Consider the following 13,833-nt stretch of genomic DNA (forward strand, 5'->3'; position numbering starts at 1 on the left):
AGTGAATCCCACAGAAGGAAAATCGCTTAGCAGCCTCCATAGGAGTTGCCAGTCAGGGTGAATGGCACAAGAACAGCACAACGCAGTCCCAAGTGGCAAGTCAAGATTCCTCCCCTGTACCAAGTACAACTTGCAGCTCTCCAAACGGCTCTACCCAAGCTCACAATCTCCACAAGTCTTACCCCAGATGAGACAGAATCGGGGCTGATACCCTGCCCCATGCTCTCCAGCAACCTTTTTCCTTCTCCTTTCTTTTTTGTTAAGGTTGTTGTGCTGGAAAAGGAGCTGCACAGGAAACAGGAGAGGGGTGAAGGGAGGGAAGAAGTAAATTCGTGGGCCACCAGAGATAGGGATCTGAAGTCTTCCAGATGTGACTCTGCAGACTCAAGCCAACTGCAAAACTCAACTGGGGACCAGTTAACCAACTGGGGATCAGCAGAAAATTACTCAAAACCAGAGGCTGAAAGTTGTGACCATCCACCTGCTAGAGATAGAAAATACTGAGCAGCTGGACTGGATGCCAAGAGAGATATGTCTCAGTTCAGTTTTCAATTCTCTATCTCCACCTGCTGATTGATGGACACAACTATCCCACACGTTCTGAAATAATGGGAAGCTACATAATGGAAGTACCTATCTTTTCTGTGTTATAAAGTCAAAGTCCACTGATCCTGATAGGAGTCATATGACTAATGATACTCTACTTCTATCACTATGGGAGTTCTTGTTAACATTGTATTCTTCTTCAGTGCTTGCTAAAAGGTGATGTACTTGTGGTTCTGGAAACTAAGCTTATCCATTAATCTATAGAACAAGCACTAACCGTACAAATTCTCCTATGTGGTCCTGCCGATAAGCTGCTGCTCAGCTTTGGAGTGGCAAACTACAAACGCAGAGTGTAGTAATTTTATCTCTCTACTGATTCCAGCAATAGTGTCACTTATTGTAGTGGGTGTTCATTGACAGACATACGTTCACTGGGAACTGATCTGAGACTACCGAGCTCACGTCACACAGGTAAGCAAATGGCTTTCAGTTAGCAGACTGAACTTAGAAGTAACAGAACAATAAAGAAAAGTTTCAGTTCTGAGATATGAAAAAGTACTTCTAGGCTCTGTTTTTCAAGCAAAATATCCCCCCCCCCCCCCAAGAGAAATTAGTATTTCTTAAAAGACCTGGTCTTGCTTTGCCTTCAGTATAACAGGAAACGGTGTGAGCCACATCTAATCAATGGAACACAAGTAATGGCCTATAGCTAGAATACAGCAAATAGAGTTTAAACTGGTTTCCTGTCACAATTGTAGGGCATCAGTGTGAGTATACCACCCCAGCTTTCTCAAATGTAGCTCACTTGCCAATTAAATTTCCAGAACAGAATCCATACAGCAAATAGTAAAACTGAGTGTAATTTAAACTGTAGAAAATATACTTTTCCAGCACCACAAAGCACTGTTCAGTGTTTTCACTGCAGACAAAATACCACCACCCTGATTGAAAATGAGAGGGCAACAAACAATCTGAAATGTACAGTAAGGATTCTACTGTTTAACAGTCTAAAAAATGTTGGGGTAGAATGTGAGTTATATTCTAGTTATATGGAAAGATCACTAACTCTCAAGACAAGAAGATATGGAAAAGCAGATGTACACAAACACATACACGCATACATTTGAATAGGGAGAAGAGAAAAGTAGAGCAATTTCATGGGGGATGACAAACATTATCTAGGTCAACAGAGACAGAGGATCTTTTAAGTCATGTTTGCTGAGTTTGGAAGCCAGAGGCTGTTAGGTTTGAGGACTATTTTTGCAAAGTGTAATTTATGCAGTCTTGTTGACAATCTAATAAAAGAGCTCAAGCAGCTAAAATGACAAACTTTTATTTTTTTACACTAACGCTAAACAGAACTCCACTGACCGCTTGACAATGGAAGCTCCAATTTCCTTTTACTAGATCTATCATTTTACATTTGAAATTATACTTGTTAGCAAAGCTGGCAGACTTAATTGCTTTTACCCTTAATAACCACCCCCTGAAAAACCAACCTGTCGTCGCTACACATTGATGAAAAACACATTTAAAAACAAAAAAAATTGGTTCTGGATTTGCTAATCTCAGTGTCATATTCAGAGGCTTTCTGATAATATTTTTTGCTAAAATAGTTACTGGATACAAAACTGGAAGACTATTTTTTGACTTGAAATCATGTACTTTCATATACTATTTACTTGTTTTGTGCCTATGTGCAATGAAGGATGATGACATGAGCTAGTCAGGGCTACACAGAACCAAGTACAGTTACATTTTATTTTACAAAGCAATGTTGGCAAACTGCACAATGTGAAAATGTCTATGTTCATTTAATCCCTCCTCAAACAGTACAAATCAGAATTGTTCAGGTTACTTACCGTATGATAACCTCTTGGTAGAGGTGGTTTGCCCACAGGATAAGGGTCCACAGTATCAATAATTGTTTGCCGTTCTCCTTTCTGGTTAATTTTCCTAAACCTCCTTCGAGACTGTCTGTGAGATGCTTGACGTTGAAAATATTCTTCATTTTCGTCCATATAGTCCACCTGTGTAGCAACACATACAATAAGGGGTCATTCACCTCTAAATACGCTGCAGACTCCATATAATATGGCTCAACAAAAGATTGTTTCTGATGCAGCTGAGAGCTGCCCCCCACCCTTTATAATAATAATATTTCACTGTAAACCCCATATAATATAGATACCCTTATAATGGAGCCTAATACCTTGAATTCCAACTTCTGTATTATATGGGGGTCTCAACTGTAGTGAAATCTTCCTTTTTTTCTTAAGCTCAACAGAGCAAAATGAGGGAAACTTTACTGCCTTTATGTACTTTAATACACTGTGGAGGTAGTTTTATACAGCATTTATGAAACAGCTCTTACAAAATTGTGCACATGTATACAAGGGTAAAAAGTAGCTATGTTGTAAGACAGCACCTACTTTCACAGAGGTTGTCTGGGAAGCATGGCAATGTATACGCACATTTTGTAAAATAAGCACATATACACACAGTTACACATTTTCAGAGCAGGTATAAATTTGTGCATGAAAATTTATACCTCTTTTATTTAAGGTAAAATAAGCAGCTCTCCTGATCCGAACCTCCCTCTCGCACCAGACTGCCTCCCTGGTAAATCCTCTCCCCCAACCCATCCTCTAGGAAGCCCCGAATCCTCCATCCACTCCCAGGAATTACCCAGAGGGGATCCTAGTGGTATGGGGTACAGATTGGAAATGGTCCCCTCTGCTCCTGCCCAGTCCCGCTCCAGAGAAAACAATAGCACCCATGAACCCTTGTGGGAAACATAGGAAGGTTAACCCTTAGCTGTAGAACTCTGAGACTATCACTAGGAATCATGGGCATCATTTTTCCCCTGAGCTGGACAGAGCAGGAGGGGATTGGGACTAATCATGACCTCCACTCCTACAATACCTGGGATCACAGGAGTGGGTGGTGGTTCCAGGGCTACCTAAGTGGAGAGAGGATTTAGGAATGCAGGCGGGGGGAATCATATTAGGAAGACTGCTTGTTTTGGAGAGAAGGGGCTGCTAAATGGAGGAGTGGGAGGTCTAAGTGTAGGTTTGCAAAATAGCTGACATACATTTTTGTGTCAGCATTAGACTGCTATTTTGCAACCTACATGAGTAAGTGGTAGTAGACAAGTGTAAGATATGGCGTTTTCATCGTGTATTTATTCCACGTATAGGTTTGCAAAACTGATCCTTCCCCTACATGTGGGCAACAGCTTAACCTACATGTGCTACAACTCACAAAGGCGGGAACAGGGATATGTTGATTTTAGATGGGACCTTGCATGTGCATACCCACATTTCTAAAATGATACCCAAAATATATGCATTTTTTGGGATAGATCTTTCCAAAATGGGGCTGCACATGCTTGTTACAACCACATTCTCCTTTCCGACAACTGCAGTGCCACAAGGTGTATTTATTTTAAAAATGTATAGACCACTTTATAAGTGGTTTCCATAAAAACATTCATAATAGGGAAAGGGAAATTGAAATGGGACTTGATATACCGCCTTTCTGAGGTTTTTGCAACTACATTCAAAGCGGTTTACATATATTCAGGTACTTATTTTGTACCAGGGGCAATGGAGGGTTAAGTGACTTGCCCAGAGTCACGAGGAACTGCAGTGGGAATCAAACTCAGTTCCCCAGGATCAAAGTCCACTGCACTAAAATAAACAAATCTAAAATACACAAAGATCAACAGAGCAGACGAATCATAATGATGGGATTTCAGGTACTTTAAACATTAGAATCTTTTTAAAATTAGTAAAAAAAAAAAAGAATTCAATGATGGAGACTTAACACAGTACTAAGCATCTTTAATGCTTCAGCAACTGAAGCGCCTGTAGTATAGGCACATAAAAAGGGTTTTTATGGCTTGTTATAATTTTTTTTTTTTTTTTTTAAATCATCAGTCTGTGAACTGAAAACAAAAGATGGGTTCCAACTCTGCACGACACTCATTTTGTACCAACAACAGAAAACAGCCACTGGTCTTGCCACATTCCTCTTTCAATTGAAGGGACTGGGATGGAGGAGAAACAATATAACTATTTCAAAAGGGGTAGAAAATATTGTGTCCTGTAGCTGTTCAGTTCATCTCTGAAGTTAGGTAAAATGGGCAAAATACTACAATTCTAGCAACCAGGAAGACTGCAAATGCATTTTACTTACTGAAGCACAACAAACAACATACAGGTCATATAAGCCAGTGCTTCCCAATCTTTTTGTGGTTGTGCCTCCCCCCCCCCCCCCCCACTTCCTTGAAGATGCAGAATGGTGATGCACCTATGGAAAAGCCTACCCAGGTCATGACCCCAAATTAGGATTTTGTGACCTATTTGGGGTCCAATCCACAGTTTGGGAAGCTCTGGAATACTACTACTAATCATTTCTATAGCGCTACAAGGCATAGAGGTGGGCTTTTAGCTAAGCTAACCAAACTCTATGAAACAACTTCCCTACTCAAAAAAAGGACTGGAACTTAGTTATAAACCATAAATATTACTATTAAAATATCTATGTAAAAAGAGACCTTCAGTAAATCATGCAGTAACAGTGACATAGTAACATAGTAGATGACGGCAGAAAAAGACCTGCACGGTCCATCCAGTCTGCCCAAGAAGATAAACTCATATGTGCTACTTTTTGTGTATACCTTACCTTGATTTGTACCTGTCTTTTTCAGGGCACAGACCGTATAAGTCTGCCCAGCACTATCCCCGCCTCCCAACCACCAGCCCCGCCTCCCACCACCGGCTCTGGCACAGACCGTATAAGTCTGCCCAGCACTATCCCCGCCTCCCACCCACCAGCCCCGGCACAGACCGTATAAAAGTCTGCCCAGCACTAGCCCCGCCTCTGCCACCCATTCTAGGTTAAGCTCCTGAGGATCCCTTCCTTCTGAACAGGATTCCTTTATGTTTATCCCACGCATGTTTGAATTCCGTTACCGTTTTCATCTCCACCACCTCCCGCGGGAGGTCATTCTAAGCATCCACCATCCTCTCCGTGAAAAAATACTTCCTGACATTTTTCTTGAGTCTGCCCCCCTTCAATCTCATTTCATGTCCTCTCGTTCTACCGCCTTCCCATCTCCGGAAAAGGTTCGTTTGCAGATTAATACCTTTCAAATATTTGAACGTCTGTATCATATCACCCCCGTTTCTCCTTTGCTCCAGGGTATACATGTTCAGGTCAGCAAGTCTCTCCTCATACGTCTTGTAACGCAAATCCCATACCATCCTCGTAGCTTTTCTTTGCACCGCTTCAATTCTTTTTACATCCTTAGCAAGATATGGCCTCCAAAACTGAACACAATACTCCAGGTGGGGCCTCACCAACGACTATACAGCCTAGCAACCTTCTAGCTATGGCCACGGCCTTGTCGCACTGTTTCATCGCATTCAGATCCTCAGATACTATCACCTCAAGATCCCTCTCCCCGTCCGTACCTAGCGGACTCTCACCACCTAACACATACGCCTCTCTTGGATTTCTACTCCCTAAGTACATCACTTTGCATTTCTTTGCATTGAATTTTAATTGCCAAACCTTAGACCATTCTTCTACCTTTTTCAGATCCTTTTACAAGTTTTCCACTCCCTCCGGGGTGTCCACTGTGTTACTAATCTTAGTATCATCCGCAAATAGGCAAACTTTATCTTCTAACCCTTCGGCAATGTCACTCACAAATATATTGAACAGAATCGGCCCCAGCACCGATCCCTGAGGCACTCCACTACTCACCTTTCCCTCCTCCGAGCAAACTCCATTCACCACCACCCTCTGGCGCCTGTCAGTCAACCAGTTCCTAATCCAGTTCACCACTTTGGGTCCTATCTTTAGCCCATCCAGTTTGGCTGATAGATCCAACACCAAAGCCGGCTTTAATAGTCGACATTCAACGCAATATATCAAAGGTCTCTCTAATAAATGTGAATTTTATAACCAAGCATTATTAGTGACCATATGCAAAAACCAGAGTCTAAGTGTCCTTCTTAGATCAAACACATTTACATAGTCGACCATGAATGGTAAGTCACTTATCTGTATGTGACTAAAACAAGCGGAAGACTTGGCCATGGTCCGACGAGGTGCCCGGTTTCGTTTTCTTCCTCAGAGACCTCTCTTGCTCTTGTCGATAGCTCTTTACTCTGATCCAAAGTACAGTAGAACGCTGATTATCTGAACTATCCTCTACAGAGGGTGTTCTGGATAATTGGACATAGCTGTTTCCTCTGCTTCGTCCTCGCAAGCAGCAATAGTAAGGCCATTTCCTCTGCCATGTCCCCGCAAAAGCAAGGCAGAAATGGCTTTTTTCTGCTGCGTATGAGTATGGAAAGGGTGGGTCCGTATAATTGGAAATCTAGATGATCTGCATTCTACTATATATATCACAAGGTAACAAGGTTAACCAGAACAAGAGATAGGTCCCCAAGGAAGAAAACAAAACAGGACACCTCATCAGACCGTGGCTAAGTCTTCCATTTATTTTTCGTCACATACAGATAAATGACTTAGAACTCATGGCTGACTGTGTAAATTATTGTGTTTAAACTAAGAAAAGACTATTTACTCACATAAGGAAACTCTGACTCTTGCATATGATCACTTATAATGCTTGGTTATAAAATTCAAGCTTATTAGAGATAAGCATGATGTATTGAACTGAATGTCAACTAGTAAAGCCGGCCTTGGTGCTGGATCTGTTAGTCAAACCAATAGATACTGTTGTAACAGTATGGTTTACTGAAGGTCTCTCTCTACACAAATATTTTAATAATAATATTTATGGTTTATAACTGAGTACGGTCCAGTCTTTTTTTTTTTTTTTTGAGCAGGGGAGTTGTTTGAGTTTGGTTATAGTTTTCTGGTTGTTGAAATCTTTTATTCATTCTGGACTAAGCTAAGACACTTGTGGCGCTTACAGGGCTCTTTTTGAGGGGGTACTGAGTACCAACACCTTTTCCATTGTCTGCTAAAATTGACCCATAGTCCACAAGTTTTAATGAAAGCACTCAGGCTCTACACATCAATTCTGCCTTGTCATGGATTCTGTGACTGGTTGCAGGGGGCTTGGCTATTGTGGGGTGGGTCCCTCAGTGATCACCCCATCCCTGAAGGGTGGCCCAGCATTTGAGTACAGGTAACTTTTTCGCTAGAAAAAAATGCACTGGGCGTTTCTCTTATACACCCCTCATTAGTTCAAACTTTAGGCACAAGCAAAGTAGGTTAATTCCATAGAAAGGTATCACCTACAACTTTGTGTGCAGACCTTCATTTGTGCAGATTTGAAGGGGAACACACAGCAGCCATACTACTATTGATTTTCACATTTATTCTTATCAGTTTTGCTAAATTGAGGCTGAACAACCTTAAATATGTTCATTCTTCTACTACTGAGGCTTTAGGGATGAATGAAAACTGTATAATTTAAATGATCTTTTGTAGTAATAAAATGTTTGAGGCGGGGGGGGGGGGGGGGGGGCTCAGCCTGGAATTAAGTGAATTTTAATCTCCTGGATGCAGTGGAAGGAAAATAAGTCAATTTTTGTAAAATATTAGCTGTTCATAAATGCCACTATGCTCACATGGGAAAGTAATTTCCTACAGAAGAGACAACCATGATTTCAAATACTTTGACAAGAATAAAGCAGCCACTTACCACAATCATTTCTGAAGGCTCCAAAACAATGCATTCACAGCCACGCCTGAAGCTTCCTGCAGAACGCTTGCCAAAACTGCAAGGGAAATAAACATACACAAATCCCTCAACCTAAGTAAAACAACAGTTGTAAATGATCCCAAATTACTCCTCAAAACATCCCAAGGCAATTAAAAGCATATGAAAAAGAAATACAGAATCCCTCAGGAATTTACATCCATGAGAATATTTATCTGATGACCAACAGATAACCACAAGAGATGATCAGCATTGCAAATATGTTTCCAATTCACAAACTTTGCTAAACTCAAAAACCCCACAATTATACTGATATTCAAGCAAAGGAAGTTATTAAAGGCACAGTGTGAGAAAAATACTATCACTCTGCAGCTGAATCTCATGCTTCATCCATACAATGTTAGGTGTCTCATAAGATGGGCTTAAGTCATTCTACTTTCCCTTGCTCAAGTCCTAATGCCCAAAGGTCTGTGCCATTTTGAACAGCAAGAGATACAAGATGAGGCTTTTAAATGTTAAAAACCTTGAGTCAGAGCTTACAAAGAAATAGACTGATGCTAGATACTCTTGGATTCCCTCTCTGACTATGGAAGCTCAAATAGTTTGGTTCGGATAGCTTAATTTCAGAAGAAGCAATTGCATTCACTGTGCTCTTATTTTTTGAGGGATCACTTTAGAATTATTGTACAATATTCAATTCTAGTCTTACTTGATTATTGCAGCTCCATACAACTTCCAAGATGGCTCATAAAATTCAATTGATTCAACATTCGGCTGCTAGATTAATTGTTTGTAAATCTCGAGATGACCATATGACTCCTCTGTTGAGGGAGTTCCATAGGTTGCCGGGACAAGCTTGGACCCATTTTAAGGTATTATGCCTGTTTTTTACATCTTGGAAGGCACTTGCCTAGAGAGTCTCTCTCAATGGGTGAAAATACTCAACTCCAATATAATCTCTAGGAGATAGTCAGCAACTTTTGGCTTTCCCTATGGTCACGTATATGACATTTAAGGTGTAATTTTTTCATTCTTTTTTATTTTTAGCAGTCTGTTTATGGAATAATCTTCCTGCAGAATTATGTCTACTGAGATCTTATTATTCTTTTCATACATGCTTGAAAACTCATTTGTTTTTCGAGTCTAGTACGATATGATGTTTTAGTTAGATTTGATACTTTTTGATAGAAAAAAAAAGATAAAAATGTTTTTTGTAATTCCTGACGTTTGTATCAATTTTCTTTTATATTCTGTATATCACCTTGAACCTCACATTGAAGGACTTGGCGGGTAACAAGTCTTTTATAACATATAACAAAACCTATAAAGCCCATCTAGGCTGCCCTATTTACTTCCTGTTGACATGACATAGACCTCCCAGTTAACCTCTAGCTTTCCCTTCAGTCTTACTACTAAGGATCCTCTATACTTATCGCCGGGCTTTGTTCAATTCTGCTACTATTTTTGTTTACACCATCTACACTGGAAGGCTGTGCTGTGCATCGTGCATCCTTCATGTCAAGAAGGATTCTAACATTTCCCGAGTATAAGTTATTCCATTTGAGTCCTGTAGCATGACTTCAAGTTTTGGAATCTCCCTTTCACTGAAAATTGTTTGCTTCTAGTGCATTATTTATATTTTTAAGGTATTTGAACATATCATATCCCCACCTCTACTCCTCTTGAGTTAAAACATATGTCCTAAGGAATTTCTTATGATTGTTTTTAAAAGTGGCAAAAATTCACTTCCTCAACTGCCTGAAATAAAATAAAGTTTTAACAGTAGTTTATAACAGCTCCACATATCCTTTGACAATAGTTTAGACTTCTCATGTATGCCTGCTACATCTAGAGCCCTAGTAATTTGTAATACCTGTAATTGGGTCAATTAAAAAAAAAAAAAAGTGTTAATGACATTTGTACCCCACATCATCCCAAACAAGCTCAGGTTCAGTGTGATTTATATTCAAGAAAAACATCAAAAAATATAATATAGGCAGATAATTAAATATAACATTTTAACATATTAAAAATAATTGCGTTTGTCATGAAGCTAGGCTGAGTATTGGTTAAGTTGAAATGAAGAGTCGACAGCATTAGTTTATTGTCTTTTGATAAGATATGTACTTAAAAGAAAAGCCTTTAGTAATCTACAAAATCTCTGCTAACCTCCTAAGTACCTTAACTGCTTAGGTAGAGAATTCCAAAGTTTGGTACTCTGATATGTGAAGCCTGCAACAAGGACTCATTTGTTAAAGAAAGACCTTTGCAGTTTGGATAATGGAGCGTGAGGAATTCTCTAGATGTTTTTACTTATTACATGATGGTAAATCAATTAGTTGTTGCATGTAGGAGGGTGATAAACCATAGATGATTTGGTAAACAGTCACGCATATTTTAAAAGTGTTAAAGGACGGAGATCTTCATTCACCAGCACATGTCACTCACCTTGAATTACTTAGAATGACATGAACTAAAGTCCAAATCCCTTTACTCCTGGAACATTGCTCCTTCCACGCACACAATGAAAGCACCTCAAGCATTTGCAATCTTTATGGAATAGCTGTGCTTATCTCACCAAGCACATCATCAAAACACCAGCCCACAACTTTTTAAAATGGTTCTTGGTGCAGTATAATTTGCTCAGGTCATTCCCAAGCCAAAGGTTTGTATGGAAGGAGGTCATTGCCAAACCCAGCTCACATAGATAATGGTTTAAGCAGAAAAATGGTCATGACGAATTCTTCATGAGATGCAAATAAGAGAGGAATAATACACGTGTGGAAATTACATAAAAGTTAGATCAAGTAGCTTAAGGCACCACAGAACAAGCAAACTCAGCAGACTAATTAATTGAAGGACTTGTCTCACTCTACACTTGTTAAGTAACTAGTTATAATGAGTATTTATGAACACAGGAATAAATTATTCTGTTACTATGCTACTCAACAAAATAAACAAGAAAAAATGTACACATAATATTGCAGATCACTGCTAAAATGTTTATTTTTGATCCCAGCCTGACTAGGAAAGAGTGCTGGATTAGGACTGCCACCCCAGGAGGCTGCAGCAGCAAAGTCTGTCTCATTGCCTCTGGTTTCTGAAATTTGGGAAAAATAAACTAAGCATAGTAAAAGGCTACAATGAAACGTCTCTCTGCTTAGAATTGCTGTAGAATGGTGTTTCAACATGTGCTAGGTAGCTGAACCCTGATGAAAGAAATGAAGTTCAATCAGAGTTAAGGCAACAAAAGTGATGAGTAAAGCCGTTCGTGTTTACTGGACCGTTATATAAAATGATTGGTCTCAATTAATTGCTCTTTCCAGTCCCTGGGAGGGTTTCCCACTGAATGCAGAATAAGGCTATTTCCTTTTCATCACTATTTCTCAGAGTAACTTTCTCCCTCACAAACAACAGAACTATAAGCTTTGGAATGTAAGTTCTCTCCCCTGCCCCAACAAAATGCATTCTATAGTTCCACCCATTGCCCACAGGATCCATTTCTGTGATTGCCATGGGTACTGAGCACCCCCAATACTGAGAATTGCGCCCAGGGAAGGGTAATTTGTATTATGTCTGGCATCCTCAAACATTCTGAAATGCTGGTGCCTATGCCACCGCTTCCATCAAACATATAAACGGCAAGTGACCGACTCACCTGCAAATGCGTAGTACAGACTTCCCTCTCTGTCCCACCCTCGCGTCAAGACGTGATGACGTCAGAGGGCGGAACAGAGAGGGAAACTGAGTCGGAGTCACTGTTGGACACTGCCGCCTGGAAACGAACATCGCGCGCACCAACCTCCACCCCCCCCTCATCCCTGCCGCCGCTCACGCCCTCCTCAGTATCGGGCCCCCTGCAGTGACCTGACAGCGCCTCTCACCTACGTGTGGAAGCGCTGCAGGCAGCAGCAGAGCGATCTGCTGCTGCCTGCAGTGCTTTCACACGGAGGTGAGAGGCGCTGTCAGGTCAGTGCAGGGGGCCCGGCAAGGAGGGGGGAGGGAGCGGCGGCAAGGAGGGTAGCTGGAAATCTCGCCCGTTTTTATGGGCTTAACGGCTAGATAAAAGATATACATTGTACAGTGCTAACATCACAGCAATCAAGGTCACTTTCCTATGAAATATGAAAGAGATCAAGATATTCTAATAAGTAACAAGAAGGATCAAAACAATATGCTAATTTGACCTAAGCAGCATAAGAAGCCTCCTTGGAAAAATTATTTACAAGACCACAACAAATTCAACACACACACTGAACGTTTTTGAACTCTTTAGAAAATGAACAGTTATTTTGTATATGATTCATTGCCACTGCTTAGGGAAGAAAGAGGGTTAATATTGGGATATTTAGATTTTGGCAAACAGTACATTTTTGTTAAAATGGATATTTGGAATGGTTGGAGTAGCAAAAATCTTGTTTAGCAAACCAGCAAAAATGATACTTAGCGCTTGCAGGAGTTGGTGATGATAAAAACACTCCATTAATTACCTCCACTCTACACATGGACTAGCCTACAAAAGAGTTATTTATCTACAAACGGTTTTTATTCATCACCAAAGAGTTATTCATCTACAAACCTTTTTATTCATCACCCCAAGCCCACCAACTCAAATTTGTTCCTCACTGGCAGTTTCTTTCTTGCAGCCTTACATTTCCAAATGAAGTCTATAGGAACAGTTTTGTTACTTATTTTGCTTCTTATGGTAAAAAGAAAAGTAGTCTAAACATTCAGTTGACCATCACTTCCAGATGACAGATATAACAACCCCATTTTCTAGTTCCTGCTGTGATATCAATATATCAGGGAGAGCCTGCTGCATAAGTGTGTGGGGGTGTGGATCCACAGAGCAGACCTGTACTGAGTAAATAGGCTAGGACAAGTGCAACAAATACAAGCAGTGATTAGTGATTAAAACACGCTTTGGATGGCTTCATTGGATTTGTCAAGATGCATCCCTACCTCACCTTTGGACACTTTGAGAACAGCTGAACATGCTACTACTGTAAAGTCTGATATGTGGTGTCAGGATTGCGGGAGGTCAAAATTATTGCTGGACATACTTATATTAATATGAAAAGAGCTTGACATACTTAGATTAATAGTAGACCAGTTTCTGACCTCTGAGAACTCTCCCCCTCCCTCAGGAAGCACTGAGGATGGCACCAAATGGTGGTCAGAGGCCTGATAGCCCTTTGGTTTCTCAATTACTCTTGATTAACATACATTTTGTTCCATCTGGGAGCAGGGCTTCAGAGCAACCAAGGCCAGGCATAGAGGCTCCATCACTAGGGACTTCAAAGAGGTACAACCTATGAAATTTGTCACCTTTCTTCCTGACTTCAGAGAAGCTTTCCTGACTTCAAAAAGTAATCTGGAGTTCTGTAAAGGAAATAACTGGGAAGGAGAGAAGTTATTTGATCTCTTTCTGCTCCTGTTCCCTCTCAGTTCTTATTAGGTATAAAGCAGAGCTCAGGGCACTACTTGGGGGCTGTCTTTCTCTGTGCAGCAGAGCACAGAGCTCTGCTTGGGGTCTACTGCTTCTCTCTCTGTCCCGGGCACTTTGCCTCTCTCTT

The 13,833-nt window shown here is 40.6% G+C and overlaps 1 protein-coding gene across 7 annotated transcripts in view; it reads right to left on the reverse strand.

Annotated features, from left to right (window-relative positions):
* Nucleotides 1–13,833, reverse strand: part of RAPGEF2 (Rap guanine nucleotide exchange factor 2) — a 638,462-nt gene that overhangs the window by 285,876 nt on the left and 338,753 nt on the right. For all 7 annotated transcript variants that reach the window (XM_030191594.1, XM_030191592.1, XM_030191595.1 and 4 more), the window contains 2 exons: nt 8,240–8,315; nt 2,409–2,576 (listed from right to left, as the gene is read on the reverse strand). In XM_030191594.1, coding sequence (XP_030047454.1) covers nt 2,409–2,576; nt 8,240–8,315 — 244 coding nt within the window. The remainder of the gene's footprint in view (nt 1–2,408; nt 2,577–8,239; nt 8,316–13,833) is intronic.

This window comes from Microcaecilia unicolor, chromosome 2 (assembly GCF_901765095.1).
Source record: "Microcaecilia unicolor chromosome 2, aMicUni1.1, whole genome shotgun sequence".
NCBI lineage: Eukaryota > Metazoa > Chordata > Amphibia > Gymnophiona > Siphonopidae > Microcaecilia > Microcaecilia unicolor.